The sequence below is a fragment of the Marmota marmota genome, unplaced genomic scaffold (genome assembly GCF_001458135.2).
Source record: "Marmota marmota marmota unplaced genomic scaffold, marMar, whole genome shotgun sequence".
NCBI lineage: Eukaryota > Metazoa > Chordata > Mammalia > Rodentia > Sciuridae > Marmota > Marmota marmota.
Genome location: NW_026000142.1, coordinates 32,863,902 through 32,888,706, shown reverse-complemented (window position 1 = coordinate 32,888,706; position 24,805 = coordinate 32,863,902). Strand labels below are relative to the sequence as shown.

The 24,805-nt window shown below is 33.9% G+C and overlaps 1 protein-coding gene across 1 annotated transcript in view; it reads left to right on the top strand.

The window, feature by feature from the left end:
• Sema3e (semaphorin 3E) overlaps positions 1 to 20,710 on the top strand; it is a 257,184-nt gene extending 236,474 nt beyond the window's left edge. Inside the window, exons 15-17 of the mRNA XM_048785929.1 lie at positions 1,456 to 1,523; positions 3,347 to 3,486; positions 19,520 to 20,710. Of these exons, the coding sequence (XP_048641886.1) occupies positions 1,456 to 1,523; positions 3,347 to 3,486; positions 19,520 to 19,972 (661 nt within the window). The 3' untranslated portion in view covers positions 19,973 to 20,710. The remainder of the gene's footprint in view (positions 1 to 1,455; positions 1,524 to 3,346; positions 3,487 to 19,519) is intronic.
• The last annotated feature ends 4,095 nt before the right edge of the window (positions 20,711 to 24,805 follow it).

The window sequence follows — 24,805 nt, the reverse complement described above, 5'->3', positions numbered from 1 at the left end:
AAATTTGACTGGAAATGTTTATCCACCCTAGCTTTTGATATGTGTTAAGCTGTTAAAAAGATCAGAACCCTTATGTGAGAAAGCACTTCATCTCTTGAAATAGCATCCATTATAATTAATTCACCAACCAAAACACCTATTTGAGCAGTGTTACAAAATACACTGTAATCTATAAACCTATGACTTTTTCTCTCCCTTGCTCTTATAATGTTCCAGAGCAAAATAAAATTGAGATGGTAATGGATTTTAGGTGTCCTTTAGCTAACTCCATTTTAAAAGCCAGAACACAAAGGGTGGGGAAAGGGAAGAGACACCTACAGGTGGTACATGTGTTGGTGGGGGCACTGGGATGTGACTCTGGTTCACTCTCCTGCATCTTATCACTGCATGTTGTTGAGACATCTCATTGTGACTTTGCAAGCTTTACCATTACCCTCTGGGAAAGCTCCTGCTTTGCCTTCTGTTTTTTTTTTTTTCCTCAATCCTGAAAAAGCTCCATGATGTGAAGCAAGTGGTATTTTCCACGTTTACTTAATACTTCTATTTTAATCTCTAATTTGAATTTTTCAAATATACCATGGCGCTTGATTTCAGAATTCCACTACTCACAATGATAATTTCCATGGTTTAATGACTTAGAAAGATGCTTAAAAATTTAAACCTTATATAAAGCCTGGAAATATTTTCCATGAATTTAGAATGTTGTGCTCATTTTAGTTATATAACAATATAACTAATATAATAAATGAACAATTTATACAATAAGAAAATATATTAGAAGTGATCCTAGTTCTAATAGGTATATTGAAGGAAAAAAACCCTAATTGTTTTTAATCATGCTAGATGCACGGTATACAGTTAGACATGTATAACACACAAGCCTATTGAATAGAGTCATGTACTTTCTATTGTATATGAATAAATGAGTAAATTAAGTATATTATCAATTTATCTCATTTTCCTAGAAACTATTTGTGCCAATTTATCATTATGGCACTAAAGAATAAAATACTTCAATTCAAATGTCAATTTTCACATAAACTTTATTAAATGTAAGAGTTTTATGATAGTTTTTACTCAAATATTCTAACTCAAATCCTATTGACCTATCTACACATATCCCTTGCCACCCAAGACACCCCTTTCAACCAAAGGCTTCTTGTTGAATTAAAATTTTAACAAAATTTAAAGAGAAATTTGTTAAATTATCTTTTAGGGAACCAGAATTCAAGCTATGTAAACGTTTAAAAAATAGTGTTAGATGAGTGTCAACTATTGAAAAATATTTAGTGGAGAAATTAGAAAGATGAAACTTGGATGTTATGCTTGTTTCATATGACTGATCAGGTTTTCCATAGCAGAGTACTCCTTGAATCTTTAATGTGGCTGAGTATATTTTAAAATCTGGAAAATTGAAACCTGAACATCGTCTAAAATGCATTTTCTTTCTTTCAGACGGTTCCGCAGACAAGATGTGCGGCATGGAAATGCAGCTCAGCAATGCTTTGGACAGCAGTTTGTTGGTAATCCATAAAAAAATCAATTGTTATGAGTAACTTGGAGTGTTTATTGATGATAACTGCACATTTCTTAAAATGAGTCTCTTTCTTTGTGATTTGTATGTACTAGAAAAATGTTGTTGAAAGCTTTTGTTTTCGTCCATGAAGTTATGATTTTGTGGGCTTGATATGATTTTTTTCATAATTAAAAAATAAATTTCATCTGAATGAATACTTTATAGTAGACCTCAAAGCCGGGGTAATCCTAGAACAAGAATGTAGTCTAATTTATGTGGCTGCTGGCACAATGATTTGCAGAATTCATCTCTTCATTTCATAACTTATTTTATCAAATGTGATACAACTTGAATCAATTTACCTACGAAGATTTGGAACAAAGAGAAAAACTTTTCCTGGAGTAGAATAATCCTAGAACTGGTATTGGTGGTCCATGAAGTATGGAGGTCTAGTGGGTTAAGGATGAGAGGAAATTTCAGCTTGCAAGGAAGTTAAACAAGACAGAAAAAACACTCTCCTGCTCTTCATATCATGATGGATGATGAAAAGGCTGCATTTCCTATTGCTGGATTCACCAGGACGTAGCAAGAGGAAAAGGCACTGTGATTGGGAGCTCAGCAGTGGCTCCATCCACACTCAGAGATGCAGTCCAGCACAACCTAGAACCAGGTTGACTTAGAGTCAGTGCAGCTTTCTTAAGACAGGGAGCACAGAAGGGAATTAGAATAATGGACATGCTGCTAAAGGAACCATGCGGTGGTCCCTAAATAAGGAGTCATCTGGGAGCTATGTCCAAGTGTGCTTTTTTCCATCAATGATTTCTTGGCCATGACACATCATAGGCTCAGTTCCTGGAATACAGGTTTGAGGATACAGTGTTGGCAGCATAAAGAAGAGGAGACCTCTCTGCAAGGACATAAAATGATACCCTCCCCTTGGATCCTGCTTCAAATAGTGGGACTCACAGAGATGAGACCATCTAGCTGGATTTTTATGATAGTCTCTTTATGATTTTATAAATAAAGAAAAAGATCCATGTGTGTGGGGGTGGGGGTGGGGGGAGACTCAAGTCCTAGGAACACTGGCAAGAGAAGAAGACATGGAAAATTTAAGGATCAGTTTTGAAGGTGAGAGGATTCAGGTATAGGGGAAAATGCTGGAATCTAGCTATTGGATTGAATTCATCTTGGTTAAAATAAACAAACAAAAAAATTTCTTTCCTTTTATTCTCCACTGCAAGTAAGTACACTTTCCTGCATGCAGGTTTGAATTCAAATCTTGAGAGAACTGTTCTGGTCCAAGACATAGAATATAATCAAGAAGCTCTGGTTTGTAAAGGCTTTAGTTCAGTTCTGTACCTTTTCTTACAAAGACGCCCAACACCTGGGTGCGAGCCCTTGTCAGGATATCCCTTACACTTGTGATTATGTAGTGCCAGATCACTCAAGATTTCTGAATTCTGCTTTTGTTTGTAGCCATGAATTTGGTTTTATGCCTTGCTAGAACATATGGTGTTCACATTCTTTTCCCTGCCATATCAATGAATGCTGCTGTTGATTTCCTATGAGTTTAACATTGATGGACCTTTTTATTGTCTTTATTCTCCCATCATTTTGAAACCAAATCCCAGTTGCCTCCTTTTGCTTGCTTGCCTTTTTAATGCCTAGATTTTGGCATGCCACTGTCTAAAAAAAATTATTTCTCTACATAAATCCAGTACGTAATTAGTTACTCGTGTTGTTCAAGGATTTGATTAAATAATATTTTTTTAAAAAATTATTTACCAGTAACATCAAGTCTTAAGTTTGGTATTAACATTCCTGTTGTAGGAGACGCTTTGGATAAAACTGAAGAGCGACTGGCTTATGGCATAGAGAACAACAGTACTTTGCTGGAGTGTACCCCACGATCTTTACAAGCAAAAGTCATCTGGTTTGTACAGAAAGGACGTGAAACAAGAAAAGAGGAGGTAATTCATAGCTACACTTGGTGTCAAAATATGATTAAAAAGTTTAAAACAATAACAGCATCAACATTAAACAGGTTGAATAATAAAGCTGTAAATCATATGTATGAGACATTAATAGAAGCGTTCTTGTCTACTAGCAAGAAAGGCAAAGCATCAGCTCTTTCATCAATTTAAGTAGTTTTTTAGTAATGGAGGAAGTTTTCCAACATAATCTATATGATGGGAAAAGAAAGACTCAGGCGCTTTAGAGATGGAGGGACAGGAGGCATTAAGGCAGATGTATGGATCAATGTGCTGGCAGTTACTGGATAAAATAATGTGTGGAAGGAGCTGGCTATGTGGAAGGAGAGACCCAGGGCACAAGGCAGTCAGGGAAGGTGATTTGGGCTATAAACTCAGTTTTTTTGTTTTTTTGTGGTTTTTTTTGGTGGGGGTGGAGTACTAGGGATTCAAGTCAGGGGCACCTGACCACTGAGCCACATCCCCAGCCCTATTTTGTATTTTATTTAGAGACAGGGCCTCACTGAGTTGCTCAGTGCTTTGTTATTGCTGAGGCTGGCTTTGAACTCACAATCTTCCTGTCTCAACCCCCAGAGCTGCTGGGATTACAGGTGTGTACCTCTGCACCTAGCTGAGCTCAGTTTTCAAAAAAGTAGAATTACAAAATAGCAAGTAGAAGAACATTTCTCTATATGAGGGAAATATATCGTGATGAATATTGGAGAAAAGGCTCCTTCTAAAGAGAAAGTTTGCAAGCTGAATAAGGGAAAGGGCTTCTAGAGACATGTCATAGGACCCAGGGAAGATCAAAAAGTGTGCATCTGATAGACAGTGAAGCAGTGGAAATCTCTACTTCATTTTAGCATGGATGATTAAACACTTATCATTAGAAGCCAAAATTACTAATTTAAAAAAATCACTTTTTATAACCTTTGGCTAAACTAAAAATACAAAATGATTTTGGTCTACACTCATAGTAGTACATTTTTGGAGATGACTAAATTTGTAAATCCTACATCCCTGGGATAGTCATTAGAGAGAAAGATAGCTCGCCATAACAAAGCCTATTGGAGACATTATAGAAATTCAACCAGGAAAGAAAAATTCTCCTACATTTTCATGACATCATAAAAATAAATATATATCCAAAATGTTATACCATATTGTGCTAAATTAAATTGTTCATTTAGTGTTAAAGTATTTTCCATTTCACAAATCTGAGGTGAAATGGTTTTTAAAATTCCAGTATAACTCACTTGGCAGGAGACGATCTGGGAATATTCCATAGTTTCTCCTGTTGAATGGATTCAGAAGACAGAGAAGTAATTCTTTCATCAGTGGGTTACTTCATTCAGTATGTTCTGTTTCTAATTTTGGGCTCACCATAATCTGCCTCATTTGGAAATCTTTACCAAATCATTTTGACATGCTGCATCAATCAATGTTGAATTATCAGCTTCTTTTTCATATTGTTGATATAATCTGTTCTCCTTTTCCATAATTCCTAGTCACTGTTTAAACTGAATTCAAGTTTCCCTGACTGATAAATATATACAGGTATTTGAAATTTCATATCAACTCTCTGCATAAAAGTTATATAATAATTACATAATTCAGGGTTTCTATAGACATAGTAATATATGTATTGAATTATTTACAAACTAAAACAATACAAATCACAAATCCCTGACTTCATCAAAGGCTGAATATGTCATATCTTCAAAGCAGAATGATTTTTCAAGGGATTCCTGAGTTTTATTTAAAAACCATTTTGCATTTATTTTCATTTCGATGCCTCGTTTACTATGAGACATATATAAGGTAGTCACATTTTAAAATCTAGATCTTTATAAAGGCTAAGCTCACCTAGCCCGATTCTTACATCCTATGGGAAGTTTGTTCGAGAGTACCCCTGAAAATGTTCATCAAGGCAGAAAAAAATGATGCTACAAACCATAAATCATTAATTGTCAGACCATAGAGTATATGCATCTTCCCCTTATTGGGTTAGAATGTTTGATTGTAGGGTTCCTGCCCGTTTCAAGCTTCTACTCTGTGCCTATTGGACTTGGCCCTCTGAAATTATCCAGAAACGACATATTCTTGTGGACAAAATTTTTGCTTAATCTCTGGAAACTCTATATAACCAAATTGTTGGAAAGCATCTAAAAACTTAGTTATCTAGTTTATAAACTCTAAAATGAAGCAATTCTCTCAAATATGCACTTATAGCTTCCTGCTTCTCTATTTAGATTGTTCAAAATATTGAACACAATCTCTATGTATTTATTATTTGCATGAATACTTTTGAAAGTCTGATTTTGTATGTATTTTGATTTTTTACGTACTATGTATAGCTATATTTCTATGTATCTTCCCTTGACTGGATGACCTGGTTAATTATGATGTTATAGTTGCTATGAATATATTAAATAAATATAAATATATTAGGGGCTATAAATATCCTGAGGGAAAAGATACTTAATAGTTTTAATAGAAGAGGCTATTCTTTAATATGTCCCTGTTGCAACAGAAACTGTGGTAGGTGCCTTGCCCTGTCCCTCTCTGTCACAACTGAATAGTAGATATAATTATCCCCATCTTACCCATGCAGAACTAAAATTCAAAATCATAACTTATACACAAAGTCAGTAATACCCCTGAGGTTTGAACTCAAATACTCCTGACTCCAAGGCTATGCTAATTTACATTCATTCATTTTCTAAGTATCAAGAACTGTGCCATGTGCTTTTTACAGAATATACCATTTCATTCTAATTATTTTTGGTTTACAACTGAGATGCACAATGTTTAATAATTTTTCTGGTTATTCACAGCTTGTAAAAAACAAATTCAGATCCAGGCCTCTATGTTTATTCTATTAAACCACAAAACCTTCCAAGATCAGCTTTCCAAATGCAGTTTCAGATGCTTTGGGGCAGGGAACAAATGGAAAACTGTTCATAATAAAGGTCTGGAATCTGACTTTGAAAAATGCTTCTGGTACCAGCTTGGTCATCATATCTGTGTTTCTTCACTGGAGTTTAGTGAAACCTGCTGCTGTGACATTGGTGACAAGGGCACTATTCCTCATGTCTAAATGTCTGAGAACCTGTGCATAATTGAGCAGCTCCCACTTTAAGCTATGATACCTTGAAAGAGTGTTATATGTCAGTGGATCTCTATTCTTAAAGTGTCTTTCAAGCTTCTACTCTGTGCCTATTGGTAGAAGGAGGCATCTGTGTCACAATAAATGTGCTGTATTATTTGAGCTTGTGTAGATATAAAACTCAGAGTATTTTAGCTTACTTTCTTGGATTTTTAACTACAAGAACGTTTAGTTCATCAATAAAAATGCATTAATCAAATGCTTTTCTATCCTGCTTTCATAGAAGTTATATTCTGGAGGGCAATACTACTATTAAAAATAACAATATTTCATGTACCAGGTAGTGGTAAAGGGAAAAATATAAGAGAGATTACTTGCAGAGAGACATCACAATTTTAAAGAGCTAGTTATAGAAGATCTCACTAAGAAGGTCACCAAGAAAGCGAAAGTTGAAAAGAAAGAATAGGCCACATGACAAGATGGGACAACTTTCTGGACATTGGAAGCAGTAGATGCCAAAAGCTTCTGAGGTAGGAGTGCGCTGGTATAGTTATAGAACAACAGTGGAGGGATGGAGTAACTGAAGGAGAGTGAGCAATAGGGAGGTGAATAGACCCTGAGTCACAGAGGTGATATAGAGCTCACGCAGGTCTTGTAGGCCACTGTAAGGGGATGTTGGTACTTCTTCTAAATTAAATAGAAAGCCATTAGGTAGATTTGAGCATAGCTGTGGCATGATTTGGCTTTACAAAGATCACTTTGAACTCTGGCATGGTGGCACTTGCCTATATCCCCAGGAACTTAGAAAGCTGAGAAGGATAATTACAAATTTGGGGGGCCAGCCTCGGCAGCTTTGCAAGACCAGATTCAACAACTTAGTGAGACCCTGTCTCAAAATAAAAAAGGAAAATAATTGGGTATGTAGCTCAGTGGGAGAGCACCTCTAGGTTCAATCCTCAGTACCAAAAAGAAAATCGGTTTGATTATTTTTTATTTTTTTGCTTTAAGTACATTCTATGTGAGAGTAGCGATGAAGGTAGAAGCAAGCAGTCATTGAAGGACATAATATTAAAATATGAAACTACATGTTCAAAGACACAACATTGGCTCTTATGTGTCACAGACCTTCATACTCAGTGATGTACAAATGATTACCTCTCACATTAAGTAGTTGAATGCTTTGTCATATGTGCTTTCCAATGTTACTGAGGATTGTGAAGGCATATCACATCTCAGATGGAATACTTTTTCAACCTTTTGCTCTCTTCCTTCTCTTTAGATGTCTGTAATTGGTGTCTTGAACTCAGAAATATTCACTCAAAACTAACTTTAGTAGATGATAGATGATTAATAATTCATAATGTAGCTCTTGTGAAACCCCAAGACAGAAATGTGAACAAGTAATTACATTGTGTTCATTACAATTCTGTTGATTCCAAAAGAAAAGAAAACCATCTTAACCAGTAAGTGTGTTTGAAGGTGACATTAACACCAAGTCTTAAATGATAAGCAAAAGGTACTTAGCAGAGTAAACGGTACATATCCTGGAGATGATAAGCCAATGTTCATCCCTTAGATGAACCTTTAAATTACTCTAGAAACTGGCCTATAGATTTGGGAGACAAGCAAGATGTCAAGAAGGCCATTTGTGAAGATATATCAAAGAAAGATGTTTGGTAACATGAACTAAAGAGTGATACTAGCTGTGTGTGGTGGCACAAGCCTGTAATCGCAGTGATTTGGGAGGCTGAGGTAGGGGGATTACAAATTTGAGGCCAGCTTTAATAGTTTAAAAAAATCCTACCTCAAAAAATAATTATAAAAGGGTTGGGATGTAACTCAGTATTAAAGCACTGAGTTCATTTTCCTGTACCAAAAAAAGAAGAAGAGGAGGCAGAAGAGGAAAGATAACGTGATGGAAGGGAAAAGACAGATTTGAATTTTTATGAGACAACATTGAATGAACTTGATATTTGAAGTAAAGGAGAAGCAATAAAAAATTAATCCCATGTTCCTTGTTTGGGTGGATGTGTGCCTGATGGTACGGTAACATGATTCAAATAATCTGGGGTTAGACAGCAGGTTTTAGAGAAAGATGATGAATTCATTTTTGACCCCATTGAATTGGAAACTCCTGTACAGCATTTACATAGAGCTCCCTGTTGATATATTCATTATTAGTAGAAAGATTTGAGATGACAAGAGATATTTGATAGATATCAGCAAAGCAGTACTAATTATGTTTAAGAAGATACTAAAAGAAAGAACAATGTAGCAAAAATCATTATGTTACTGTTTGTCATTCACTATCCTAAGAATTATATGTATATTAATATTTTTAATTCTGGCAGTAGTCCTATAATAATGTAGATACCTTCATTGTCCCCTTTATAGATAAAGAAACTGAAGCATAAAGAAATTGAGTTATTTGCATAAAATCACATGGATCATGAAGTGAGCCTGCAGTTGAACTCAGACTGGTTTCAGTTTGGGGTCCATAGCCACATACACTGATGCCTCCTTTGGCATAGCATAACCTTGCAGAACAGGTAATTAAGAACCAAACTGAATTAATGCTGTAAGCAAGGGATATCCCTGTGTTGAAGGAAAAGTTAGATGACATACTCTAAAAGATGATGTAAAAATAGAAAACAAGTAATAATTATAGTTACATAGCAAGTACATTCATTTAGAACTTGCTATGTAGTCTATGGTATTATAAGTACTTCATGATTAGTAGCTTTTTAAAAAATTATAACATTTCTCTAAGAAAGTTAGTATTATAAAGTACATTAGTAAGATGAAGTTAAATAACTGGCAGTATCTTTACTGTAGTATAGCTTAAGTATTTAGAAACAATGAAGGCAGGAGATTATGAGATAATTGAATCTAGAGACAAGGAATTAGATAGGATAAAGTAATAAAAAAATTGAAAAAAATACAGAAAATAAACCCCTAGTCTCTAGTGAGAATAGTTCAATGGAATGGTTAGGCTAAAAGCTATGTAGCAATAATGGGGCTGTGCTGAATGAGACCAGCTGGTGTTGTGTACTGTACCAAAAGGTTAGGACGAGAAGGAGAGATCAGCAAAGGAAGGTGAGAGTAATAAGATAGTTTATTCAGTTACTTTTAGGAAAAGAGTGACTTGATTTTGTTGAAGCAAATTAGCCCTAGAGAAGAAAATGTTCAGCTAATTGATGAAGCAAGATAAAAAAAAATATGTGAGAGAGAATACAATCACAGCCCAAAGTTCTAAAAGCAGCCAAGACCCCTCATTCTCTGAATTTGAAGAAAAGAAAATAGTTTATTAAAGTGAATAAGGTAATTTCATCCTTAAAACTAAGTTTAGCTGTTCCAAAGGTCTTCTAAAGCATTAATTCAATTTGGTGGCCACATATATTTTTACAAATTTTTTTTTTGAAATACCAACCCCACATCTTCTTTACATGAAGAGTACATAAGTTACTATTTTTGCGTGTTCACAGAAGAAAAACTAAATTAGAAGTACAACTAAATCAGCACTATATCATACTTTATTAACTCTCAATTCCTACAACTCTATAAGCTTAAATTTATAAGCCTCCAAAACAAATGCAAAAATTTAGCCCAAGCATCCTTAATAAAAGAAATCCATTCTTGTTAAGGCATTCAGTTGAATAATTGAAACAATTTTCTTTCTTTAAAATGCTAAAATTCTCTTTCTTTAAAATACTACATTTTCAAACTGACTCAATGAGGGGAAATTTAAGGTCCCTGTTTTTCTGATATATACATATTTATTAATTTATTGTGTACAATTTTTAATTATAAGGAAAAACCTGCTTTCTTCAAGCTATTCAGGAGAACAGTAAATATTTTCTCACTTTATTATGATACATAGTTTGAATGTTCTCAGTTTGCAATATGTTATTTTTAACCTGTAAGTTTTCTGTGACTCTGACAATAGATTAAAGGGTTCAAATCTAGCCCTCTACCTCTTTTGTAAATGAAATTTATTTTGAAAACTGCCATGCCCATTTACTTACCAAGTATCTATTGCTATTTTCCTGTTATAAAGTCAAATAGTTACAATAGAGATTCTCTGACTGGCAAACCCCTAAGTGTTTACTATGTAGCTTTTTATAGGAAAAAGTTTTTGGCCCCTAATTTAAAGGCTCAATGAAAATTTGTGTACCTTGTAGCCTTATTAAATGAGTACTACTGTGAAGTGAATAATTAGTATTATTGAAAACTACCTCCATTTTTGGAGAAAAAAAATCTATTAATAAACAATTAAGTGCTAAAATAAATTTTTTTGCGGAGAGCTAATATTTCCTTGCAGTGAATTTTCAAATAAATCAGACAATGTGAATTTCGTGAAGTACATTCTTCTGAACTTTTGCATTTAACCTTTTAGTGACAAAACTACAATATAGCCTAATGACACTGTAACAAGTTTGAGTTCAAGGAGTGAGTTGAACAAACTTACATGAATCTCCTCTAGGGAAATATGGGGGAAACCAAATATTTGTGATATTTTTATGCCTATGCCAGGGTGGAGTAAGATAACTAAGCAAGCTGCTGGTCCATAAGTCCAGAGTCCTGATTTATCATATTGATCCTTTGGTAAGCATGGAGGACTTGTTTTCTCCTTGATACTACTTGTATTTTCTTCATGAATTTTTTATTTAAGGGAGAACATGAGTTTGTGTGTCTCAAGTATATCATTTTAAAATAACCTTTTGAATGCATGATGTAGACTTCAAAGAATATACAAGTGTGTGTGTTTATTATGGAAAATCCAAGATACAGTGTAAGTTGACATCAAAACTCCAAACTTTCAATAACAATTTACTAAATTCATTTTTTTAACTCTATGCCAAATGTTGTCACTTCTCACCTCTGCTTACAGACGACCCACTAAATTCATCAAAGTCAATTAAATACTTTTGAGAAATCTAATAGGCCTAGTTAAATTATCAGTCAACAACTCCTTCCACTTAACTTAGAATTCATTGTTTCTGGGCTCAGTCTGTACAGACTAAATTAAAACCTGGTGGGGTTTTTTTTTGTTGTTGTTTGTTTGTTTGTTTTTTTATAGTTCAATACAGTTCTCTAAAAAAAAACAAAACAAAACTAATGCAGTACACAAGTTACACCTTTTAATATTAAAGTTATGTCATCCAAGCTGGGAAAGTTATGAAGCAAAATCTCATTCATATTCTTCCATCTTGTTTGCTAGATGACTTCTGTCGTCTTTGTCTTCACCTAGTCTACCCTTGACCGGGAATGTGAGTGACCAGTAACAGCTATAAATTGACATTTTTGTCTGTATACACATGCATTGAAAGCATGGGGGCTTGTTCCATGTGAATATTACTTTCTTGTTTTTCCTGTTTTCATAACAGAAAGTGCATGAACTCTTGCCTCATTTGAAACATCTGTTTAGTAGTTTTGATGTTTCTGCTTTCAGTCTATTAAGAAATGCCCATCTTTTCTAAACTTGCAACTCTTTACAGAAAATAAATATTCCAAATTTACATGTTTTAGCCTTGACAAAAATATTTTTATAGTATCATACATACCACATATTCTTTTCCATTCTGGATTGATTAGTATGTTAGCCCATTCATTTCATTTTTTCCCTTTGTGGTGGCAAAGACATAGCTTCTGTAGTATAATGGAAAATGGTTGCTCTGAGAAGTGGATATAGAATTTTAATTGTTAATTTTCTAAGAGAACACGGAGTATTTTAAAAATGAAATGTATCTTCCGGGAGTTATGGATACAGAAACAGAGTTACATTTCTCTCACTGAGAATGCTCTGACTTTGAGCATTTGATTTAATGAGGTAACATAGCAGTTCAGCAAGTGCAATATACAGACATACTGTAAACAACCAAAAGTACTGATTCTGTCCAGTTGTTAATTCTTCTTGTTGCTGGGTAAATTTTGGCTTGTGTGGTCTAGAAAATGAAAAAAATGTGTGCAGCTACTCTAGCATATAACTGTATATCTGGACCTGATTGTTTGAAACACATAGAGTAGCTTATAGGCCACTGCACTTAGGTATCTGGTCTCCGTCCTACCCTGAGATATTGCCTTAAGGAAATGTACTTATTGTGCTGTTCCCATTGGTCACCTCTCTCTCATTTTATGTGAACACACAGATTTTTCTGAGGTCTCAGTACCAGAAAATAATAGACTGGTCATAGGAGTAATTTAAAAAGTATATTTTAGAGACATTTCGAATCTTAGACTTATCATACTTTCCTAATTTCTTTAGTCATTAGGAAATTTCATGTTGAATTTATAGTAATACAGCACTTCCATCTTCTGTCATCTTAATTTCCCTTTATTCTGTTATTCTTTCTATGGAAATTATAAATAAAATTTTTCTTTTAAACCTGTTTATTTTGATCAGTATTTCTAAAATCCTTAATCCTATGATGGTACCATATTAGAGCTTGAACAGATCTAAGAAAAATTTCTTACCAAACCAGGTTAATCTTTAAAACAAAAAAAAACCTAGAGATTTTTTGAATTTTTATTTCTATCTTTGGTTCTTTTTTTTTAAATCTCAGATGTGTGATTTAGTTAATCATACTGCTTAGTGTTCTCAACATTCTCCTCCTGTCTTACTTGTCTCTATTTTTCCTGAGCACTTTCTCTATTTGCCTACCTGCTTCCTGATGTGAAGTCCAATTCTATTTGCATAATGAACAGGTATACAACATGTGAGTATGCATGAACTGTAAAACTAAATCTATTATTTTATGTATCCTATTCTATTTCTTTCTTTTAAAACTCAACACTATGGTTTACATTTCATAACTGTTACTGTTGTTGGTCTTTGTTTCCTTACTTCTAACTGCTAGTTAATATCCCATAGCAAACACACACACATTGTTCTTAATTGATTTATTCCCCTAAGAGGGAGCACCCAGTGTCACTTACTTCTACTATCACAAGATTAGTCATCATTTATACAAATAACCTCCATAGATCTTACTGTACTTTTCTGCATGGTTTTCTGTCAACATCCTTCATTTCTTTAAGTATTGTCAAGTAGCTTTCAGAGTTTCTTCACCATCTGCATTTCCAAAGTTGTTGCTGTGGGCTCTTATTTCCCCAAATCTTTGCCAATATTGAGAACTAAGTAAACAATTGGGTTTCTCTTCTCTGAATTGCCTACTTACTTTTCTCATTTATTTCTATGTATGTTGACCTCAGGTTCTTTACATTTTATAGACATTAATTCAATTTTAATATAAAGGTCCTATATCTCCTCTTTGATATGCTTTTTAATGTTTTTATTAGTGCATTATAGTTATACAAAATAGTTGGGTTCATTTTGACATAATCACACATGGATGCTATTTAATGTTTTTTGAATACAAAGTTTTTGTCACATTATGGTTTTGAGTTATTATTCATGATGACTTTTCAGCATCTTCTTGAATCAAAAATAAGTTTCCAGTTCTACATTTTTATTTTCTATGTAGTATGATAGATTTCCCCAAATAAATTAGTAAACAGTTCACCCTGAATCTACTAGGTAAACCATCTCGAACATACATCAAATTCATAGTAGAAAATGCTTTCAGTAAAATAAAATATTGTTTTCATGCCATCATATTAAATACATTTTTTGCAAGTCAACCATTGTATATATTAAAGAGAGGTCAGATAAGCAAACAAGAAATAAACTTATAAATTGCTGGATTTTATTTCTTGATCAAACTGATTTCATTACTTAAAAAAAAAAGTCTGAATTAGACCAATTCCTGGCCTGTGTCTGTCCCTTTCCTATGGAAAGTATAGAACCATATGGTGGATCCACATGAAAATCACTGCTTCATCCTGACCAGCTACCAGATGTGCAGAATTCTTTGTTCAATTACTTTTTTTTATTTGACATTACAGAACATACTGAATCAATCTTTATAGTTAAGAATATTAAAACCACTTTCAGTAAGAAATTCTGTATTTATATAGATTGCCTATAAGAATATTTGATAGAAATGATATATTATGTACCATCCTCTTGACCAAGGAAATCTGGTCTGCAGACATAGAAGAAGCAAGCTGTATGAAAACAATCCTGTAATCAAGAGTTGATGTTGAAGGTACCCAAGTTAACTTAAAGTGGAGAGATCAAATCATGGGAGGACTTCAAATGCAAATTTCTAAGTTATTTTTTATTTTCAGCTATTTAACTTTCAAGGTGATTTAACCTATACAATATATGGTCCTCCAGACTGAAAGTTAAAATAGGTCTTATTTCTCACTTTATAACATGAATGCACTCTGGCCAGGAAAGGAGACTGAAATTCTGAAAAATACACCATTTCTAAGGTGAAAATAATTAATGTAGGACGATTCCCATGGTTGTCATGTTCCCAAGTCTTTGAATGTGGGCCAGTCTAGACTTTACATGCATATAATGCAGTGTTTTTTAAGCTTGAGTTTCTGATTATGAAAGACATTTTTTATACCAGACTTCAAAAAAAAAAAAATACATCCTTAGTTCCAGTGGTCAAAGATTTATGTTTAACTTCTAGTGTAGTGTTTTTTTTTTCCTATAAACTGCTTGATGTATGCTAGTAACTGGACTATATGACTTTCATGTTCCTCATATATAATTCACTCTTACTCCAGGAGATACAGTGGAGAGGCAACTAAGGATCTTATTCACTGAGCTTGTTTGCAGATTTTTTTTTAAGATAACAGCAAGTTTCCATACTTTCCTACAGATGTGTGAAACAGCCCTTTTTCTTTAGTTACTGACTGCTCCTGAAATCTTGCTTTCTCCCTCTTCAAATTATTATTAGATTTACCCAAAAGATGTGAATGACTTTCAGATATGCTCTTAGTATTGCCCTGTGTGCTTATGGACTGTGAGCAATTAATTTTTTCTCACATGTCTGAGCACTTTACTCATTATGGAATAACTCAAAGGATTAAGAAGATAAGACTTTGTCCTAAAAAATTTCTAATATGGTTAAAGAGATGAAAGTTTCATCAGAAAAACAATTTAGGGACTATGAGTAACAGTTTGTATACTATAAATGTGAGTGGAATTGATTTTTAAAAAAGTGAAATATCTTTTTGAGCTCTAAGGAAAGAGAAAGTAAAAGTTTAACTAAGACTAGAAGGAGAATTTTTAAAAGATAGAGAGTAGAGAAGTGTTCACTACGGAAAGGAAAGAAAGAATAAGATCTAGAAGAGGGAAGTAGGGAGCTGATACCAGGGGTGATTGCACAAGATATTATGAAAGGAAAGATTTTATTCTAGTAATGCACTGGCTGCCCTGTCAATCATCCTTAAAAGTAGAATGTCTTCTGGGGTTGTTACCATTAAATATTCACAAGAATTAAACAATATATACGCTGTTATGTTTGTAGCTTTTATTCAAATGTAGAATAAAAATAAATTTAAAAAATAAACCAAACTATACATCATTAAAATGCTTACTTAATATGATTTTTCATTATATTAAATTATTATCTCCATGAACATAATTTGGACACAGACTATCATGTGTGAGTATGTGTGTGTAAAACTTCATGGCTGTAGCACTGTAGTACTGATGGCTCAGTACTCAACACTTTATTCAGGTGACTTCATAACTTTATGTATGTTAGAACACAGAAGTTGTGTTTTATTTCCATTTGGCTGGAATGTATCATTAACATATTAAATCTGTCTTTGTTCTTCTTAGTATCTGGTTAACATGAAGGCTTTGAAAATGATACAAAATTGATGACAAATACATCATCTATTGATTTCAAATATACTTTATTAATTTATATTGATTATTGTGATAATAAACATTCTTACAGGAAACTTACTGGTCTCCAGAAAAGTGCCCATCCCACTAACTCTGGTTTGAGAAGCACTACATAAAGGTGGTTTGGGGTCTAGATATAGAAAGGCAAGGTCTGGTTAACTGAATAATTCTCATCTACTTGGACAAGCAATAGAGATTGAGTAAGTTCAGGAGCAAAGGAAGAAAAGTGAGTTCTCAAGTTGAGCCTCATTTATTGAAAGAAAGAGAAAGATGCCATAAAATTAACTGAAGTACTATTGTTAAATATCTGCATGTAATGTTGCATGCTCAGGTGTGTAAATGTTAACAGGAGAAATGATGGTGGTAAAGGAGAGAGGACACTTTTACAGGGGTATGAGAGAGTCTGGTTGATAAAATGAGACAGGGTTCATTCATTCAGGATGAGAAGAAACCAGTCTTAGGAAAGTCCCTCAAGGCAGAGGCAAGAGCAGAGATCTGAAACAGAGGCAAGCTGAGCACTACAGTAGGAGCAGGGAGGAGGAATATTTGGAGGAATCTGCTATAAGGCAAGGTCCAAGAAGTGGTCATGAGAGTCTAATACTGTGGCAAAACTAGTGAAGAAGGGGCTGGGGATGTGGCTCAAGCGGTAGCGCGCTCCCCTGGCATGCGTGCGGCCCAGGTTCGATCCTCAGCTCCACATACAAACAAAGATGTTGTGTCCCCCAAAAACTAAAAAATAAGTATTAAAAAATTCTCTCTCTCTCTCTAAAAAAAACATACACACACACACACACACACACACACACACACATACTAATGAAGAAGAAAGGGTGTTTTCCAGGGTCACCAGTGAAGAAATGTTGATAAGAACTGTTATGAGTTGGATTTGAGGACACAGGGAGAGAGAACTACAAATGATCAGAAGTTGGGGATAGGGGTCCTATTGTCAGAACTTCTGGGAATTAGAAAGTAGAGGAGGGCAGACTAAATGGGAAAACACCCAATTATAGGTAGTAAAGGATCATGTAAGTCTTGTTTTGTTTTTTTTTTCAATTAATAGAAAACAAAAAACAAGAGCTGATCTATATGTAAGATTCACCATCTTAGGGAAGATGGTGAAAGCAATGAAATAGAGGTATTATCTAAAGGACGGAAATAAAACTTGAGATCAGTGAACACTGGAGAATTGTACCATCAAGGAATGGGAAATCTTCAGCACAAGCCAAGAAGGAATACAATAGAGAGCCTGAACAGTGTAATAGCACATCTAACACAGGCACAAAAAAGGCATTCAAGTAGTCAGGTCCTTCCATATCAAATGCAGTCACAAATTTGAAAACTGTGCTTTAGAGTGAGCACGATCAGTGTCAGGTTGTGGTCACTGGTTGCAACAGAACCTGTGGTGAATTTATAGAGATGGTCCATAGTGGAAGAGAGCTGCACAAAGGCCTGGTCTGGAGCTGTGGTGACAATGAGCATTGTGACAAGGTTCACATAAGAGTTTGTTGACCTAAGCAGGTGCTGAGAGTAATATCAGCCAACCTGTTCAGTAGGACAGACTGAAAATGGTTTTGTGTGGGTTAGCCTGTTCCTCCTTGGAGAAGTTCTTGAGTTAATGGCTCTAGCAGTACAATTTATTACCATACTATGAAAGCTATTTTACACAATTATAAATGAGCACTTTTCACATCTGGGTAATCACACTGCAACCTTCAGCTATGCAGGTCTGATCAAGGCTGGCAGTTCTGCCAGGATCTACCACTAGATCAAAACGTCATTAGTGGTCTTTCCTGCCAAGTGATTGTAGTTGTTGCCTCTACAACTCCTTTTATATTGACAAAGGTGAATACTGCTTTTATTTTTGTATTCTTAAAGAGGAAGACTGCCAAATATACTGTGAATTTTCCATCATTATATAAGATTGAGGCAACAAAGCACATTTAAGTTTTGCTTTAGCTAGAAAAAAATGTATATAGAAAAGGTAGAGGTGACCATGGGTAATAGTGCACAAATCATCCTCACATGTGTTAGTTTACTTAACCTTCACAGAATCTTTCAACTTATTAGAATAGCTTAGAAGAAAATATACATAAATACGTTGGATCAAAAAGTTAATAAGTGGTGGTACCAATATTTGAATCTAGCTCTGCCTCATATAAAATTATATATTCAGTAGTACAATTATTGGTGACAAAATATGAGCTGTTCCTTGAAGGTCTTATTGTTCTGTTCTTATTCTGAATTATAATTATTTTTTATAGAAATGACATTCATAATTTATTATATCAAAAACATAAAAAAGAAATATTTGAGCCCTAAATGTGTTTTAAAACAATGTTTATTAAACTGTAGGGTCCTTTACAGTAGAATCTGGATTTCATTTGTTTGTTCTTTAATCCATGTTAATGGGCATCCTTGTAGAAATTTGGATACAGACTATCATATGTGAGTATGTGTGTGTAAAACTTCATGGCTTTAGCACTGTAGTATTGAATTCATTGATGGGGCTGTCCTTCCTTCCTTCCTCCCTCCCTCCCTCCCTCCCTTCCTTCCTCCTTCTTTCCTTCCTTCTTCTCTAAGGATACTCAATGAAAGAAGCCCAAGACTTTAAACAGAGATCCTTTGGAACCATTCATTATTATTATGGTCTGGATGGCATAAAAATCCCTGTTATTTGCTTTGTTCATTCAAGTGTTATTTGCAGTATTTGTTAAAAAATAGATCTTAAAAAACAAATGTGAGGTGTCTGTATTTCACTCTTATTACAGTGCTATACTGAAATGGATTGCTTTTCTAACAATTGAATTAATTAGGAAGAAAGCTCTCTCACTTTGCTCTTTAATCTGTTGATATGAGATGACCTCAAGATCACTGATATAAAGTGGCGTCCAATGCAGTAAGTTCAGGATACACCCTCCCACACCCCCACGTGATTTAATTATTAGAGTGTGTGTGTACACACACACGCGCACACAGACACACACATATATGAAATTTAAAAAGCCAAATATATATATATATATTTGGCTTTTTAAATTTCATGGTATGGTAATGAAAAGGCAAAGCTCCAGATAGGTAGTGGAAAGGGTGATAGGTTGATGTTCTTCCTACAGCAAAATACTCAAGTGCCATTTACATTCTTGTTCTTGCAGGTGAAGACAGATGACAGAGTGGTTAAGATGGAGATGGGTTTACTCTTCCTCAGGGTACGCAAATCAGATGCCGGGATCTATTTTTGCCAGACAGTAGAGCACAGTTTTGTTCATACCGTCCGTAAAATCACCCTGGAGGTGGTGGAAGAGGAGAGAGTGGAGGAAATGTTTAATAAAGACTATGACGAGGATGGGCCTCACCGGATGCCCTGTCCTGCCCAAAGCAGTATCCCACAGGGAACGAAACCATGGTACAAGGAATTCTTGCAGCTGATTGGTTACAGCAACTTCCAGAGAGTGGAAGAATACTGTGAAAAGGTCTGGTGTACTGATAAGAAGAGGAAAAAACATAAAATGTCACCCTCCAAATGGAAGTATGCCAACCCACAGGAAAAGAAGCTTCGTTCCAAATCCGAGCACTATCGCCTGCCCAGGCACACGCTGGACTCCTGATGGGGTGGGACCACCTGCTGGTTTTTGAAGAATTTATATTTGGAACATGAAAGAGAGAGAGAGAGAGAGAGAGAGAGAGAGAGAGAGAGAGAGCGCATTCACCTTCTTTCCATTACTTAAGTTTTCTGTAGTACAGAAATGACTATAAAGGTGTTGTGATAAATTATTCTACATACTCATTTGACTGGATAAACCTCTTATAAATGTAACTAATTTTTAAAAGAAGTGCATTGCTTAATGGCTTCGTATTATATTTATCAGAAAATGATCACAACTGTAGTTTTGAGCTTGAGCCACTTGTCCATGGAAGTTATGATTTTATTTTACCCTTGGAAGACTTAAAATTATTAGAATTTTGAAGAAAATCTAGAGAATTTCATAAGCATGGGAAATATAAAAATAAACGTTTTAATCTTTCAAAATGTTTCCTTTCTACAATAATGTAGAATATCCAGCTATCATATATTTTAACACTCTCGTGTGAATTTCTGTAGTTCTTAAGAATTATTGTATTAATGTTGTCTAAGCCATAAGTTTTATGTAGCAGGTATGTTGTCATTGCTGTAAATCATGAAAGAAAAATGTCACTTTGAGGCTGTGTCCTTCATAAAAAAATTTACAAGATCATATTAAAAATATTTCTGTTTTATAAAGAAAATCAACCCTTTAAATTTTACTCCAATGTGAAAAGAAGGAAGGTAAGACTACTTCTCAGAAAGGTAACAAAGACCAAAGGGATTAGAAAAAATAAAAGATTTTTGCTGCCCTCTTGTGGTATATTCTCGTAACACTTCTTTTTCTCCTGTCAGTCTAGGAAAGAGACATGAAAGCAGATTATAATGACTAACTGAAATAAAACAATGTTAATATTTATGTCATGCTTGAGGATAGAGGTAATATAAGAAATTTAAATGTAGCATTACTAAAGTTATTTTTAAACTTAAACTTTGAAGCTTTCAAAAGAATCTTCCCTGATCTAAAAGATATTCTGGAAATATGATGTTTTATTTGTGGAAAAAAAATTTTAAAGCATTTTGCTCTTAGATATCAAAACTTTCTATTTTATAAAAAACAAGAAAATTATTTCATGAATTCCTTTATCTACTGAGATCTTCAGAGCATTTTTACCTTTGTCTTATAAATATTGCCAAAGTTTTGCATTTAGGAGAATATTTATTTCTTAAAGTCTTTCCTTTTCTCACTTTAAATATCTAGCAGTTTCTTCTTAAAAAATAGGAATTTTATGAAATGTTTTATTTAAATAAAAAGTAAGAGGAAGTGGATTGCACATAAAAACAATCATGAACATTTATTTAAAAAATAAATAATACTTATTTTAATTTTCAAAGTTATAAACTATATAATTAAGAAGTTAGTGTTGATTACTTGTAATGTCTTATGGTTTTATTCTAAAATTAATTAATAGATACATATTTCAAGGAAATTTTAAAAGTTCATTCAGATAAGCCTCCAAGTTCCAAAAGAACTAAATGCAAATATATGGAAAACTGATATCTGAAAAATCCACTTGCTATTTACCTACAAATCCACTGGAGGACATTGCTACTCATCAACCATAATTGAAAACATCTTATATGGAAAGCTGCTATTGAAAAACAGTATTTCAATAAAACCTTACCCAATTTGGAGAAACAGAACCATAAACACAGATCACATGTTTCTTGGCAAAGTTTGTGTCTGAAATACTCATAGTGAGCAGAAAAGCAAGAATAGTATTTTCATTAGAGCAGTTTATTGAAAAACTTTTCCCATTAACACATGAGATGGAAAAGCAGGATTTTGTCCTATTTCTGATTTTTTTCTTTAAAAAAGAAGTAAGGTGGACATGACATTAGTAGTTATTTTAATCTTAATACACACACACACAATCAAGTCATGGTGATAATGATGATGTCACCTGTAAATTAAATATTTGGCAACTGAAATAATAAAGCTGATAAAATGCTTTTTGTATAACATGAGGTTTTGTGGGTTTTTTGTTTTGTTTTGTTTTATACCAAGGATTGAACCCTGGAATTCTTTACCTCTGAGCTATATCCCCACCCCTTTTTTACTTGTCTTTTAAAATTTCAAGACATGATCTCACTAAGTTGCTAACATTAAATGCACAGGCAAGATGTTTGCTAAAATGAGATGTCTCTTAACCAGAAAATAAACATTTTATGTGAAATGTTTAAGTGATTCTGGGAAAATAAATCCAACCCAAAGATAGCTTGTGAAAATATTAACTTGAAATAAATCTGATAAGACAATTTTGAGGGTTCAGGTCTAAATTTAGGTAGGGCATTAAATTATATATGTATATATATACATACATATATAAAAATTTATATAAAATTATATGTATATATATTACATATATATATATATATATATATATATATATATATATATATATATATTCATGCATCACATATCTTGCCACATACCCACTGATGGCAGTAGCTTGAGAACTGGGAAAGAGGAAGTGACTGAGCAAGCAGTTTCCAAGATTACATCCCATGTCCCACAGCATTAATTTCCTTAATGTCTCTCCCCCTCTGTCCCCTGACACCTACACATATATACTCAAACCTCATATACTTTAAGAAAAATATGAAATACAAACCAACAATCTATGTTGCTCTGTCTTTCTTGAGAATCTGAAACCTACTACAAAATGTGTTTATAGTCTTTGTTCTGTTTGGGATTAGAGTTAAAATTCAGATTCTCCTTTGAGAAATGCTCAGACTTGGAAAATTATAAATAAACAAGTCAGTGGTTCCTCTTCCTGGAATTCAGGAAGGGTACCTACTTAGGCAACTGCAAAACTTGGAGGAGCTAAGGATTCACTTTCACCCACTGGGACACAACCTTGGTGAAGAAAACTCCTCATCTCTAGGGACACATAGCTGATAAGGACTCAACAGCCATCCATCCTTGTTCCAAAGGGCACCTCCATGTAGTCGATTTCCTGCTTCTTCACACTCTTTCTATTCCAGGAGAGGATATGCAAAGAAAAGGAGCCTCCACATTCTCCTTCTCCACACAATGTCAAGGTGTCTCCTCTCTCCGCACAATGTCACCCACTGAGCGAGGGATCAGATTTTTCAGGATTACAATTTAAAGGGATTTAACGTCATTACTTAGGAGATCTCTTCCATGTCTAACATTCTATATTGCCATATTTTCTTTTGTATTAACTACTGGATATTTCAGTGTAAACCTATCAATTTGGAGAAGCAGGTATTGAAAATAGAAATAAACACTAAAAAAAATATAGAAAAAGGGAAACAGACAGTTTTTGGCTGTTTAGTAAGAAACAATTCCAAATATGTGTGTATAAGCACATAGACACACACACACTAGAGAATTTTTTTTTCCTTTCCAAAATTTGTTAACTGATTAGGATGTTCTTGCTGACTGTTTAATATTTGCTATCAGGTGTAGAGTTTTGTGTGTCTTAATAGTGAGTATAAATATTTGTAAAATTTGTACAGTACAATAAATCATTTTGAGCATTAGTGTTAGGCATGAAACAAACACAGCAGCCATTGTCCTTAAAAATGGATTGTGTTGTGACATCTTTAGCCTGTAAAATATATTAAGAAAAGTACTTAATATTGTATTTGGGATATCAGGAAAAAGTGCCACACTTAGGTTGATAATATGGAATACTTATATTGTTTTACCTGTAGCAAAAAAATATCACAATGAGTTAGATTTTAAAAGAAGTACTTATTTTGCAACATTCTAATTAAATATAAATAATAGATATCCCATGAACAGGCGTTTGGTTGTAACAGTGTTATTTAAACTGGTATGTTTGTTTTATTTTATTTCATTAAAAGTATAGCTTTATATATTGGCTTTCATTATAAATTGAACATGTTCTGTTTGTGTTTAAGTGGCTTAGTTGTAAGCTGGAGCACTGTATTGGGATATTTTTGTCTCTACGGTATCTTTTTGTTTTCTTGGCAGGGTCCATAACAGCATGTACCATATTATTTCTTTTCACTGATTATAAACCATGAGACTTTCAATCACCTGGTGGAAGCTTGCAGAAACCATTGGCAACGTGTCTCTTTGAGTATAACATGGATCTGCCACTCTACAGAATTTGTACCATTACATCCAATTTCTATTTGGTTCAACTTAGATGAAAAAGAAATAAATATGTACCAAACATTTGAATGCTGTTTGAAGAGTATTTCATGTTTCTGCCAAATGAACTCATTTCATATGTTGAGTCTAAATGTAAACACACAATTCCGGAAAAACAATTTTTTAAAGAATTTAGAAAAGAAGTCAATTTTCTTTCCTAAGGGGAAAAAAAAGTTCATTAATCTCATTACTTTACAGCAGTTGGACTTATTTATATGACACACCATGTTTCCAGGTCCAACAGCCAGAAATTATTTTCAAAACTTCATCAAAGCTTCCAACCTTCAAGAGATCCGGAAAATGAATGCTTAAAAAATGCCAACTATTAGAATATTGATGAGTTTTTTGGAAGCTTCAAGTTCTGTTTCAATGTTTCTGAATTGTTCTTCTCTGATATTTTCCTAATACCATGGGGGGACTATTTAAATGAGGTTTAGTATTAAATGAAACGCTCTTTGAGAGTTTTGTTTTTGAAACAAATTTAATTGTTAAGTAGTTACAATATTTTGAAAGAAGAATTTGATAGTATCTGAACCCCTTGGATGTGTTCATATTTCAAACTTCCATTCGCTTATCCTTACAGCCCTACTCAATTAGTATAGTATTTGATGAACTCATTGCAAGACCTCTTTAGATGCATTGTTCCCTCCCCCCCTCCCTGCACCTGTT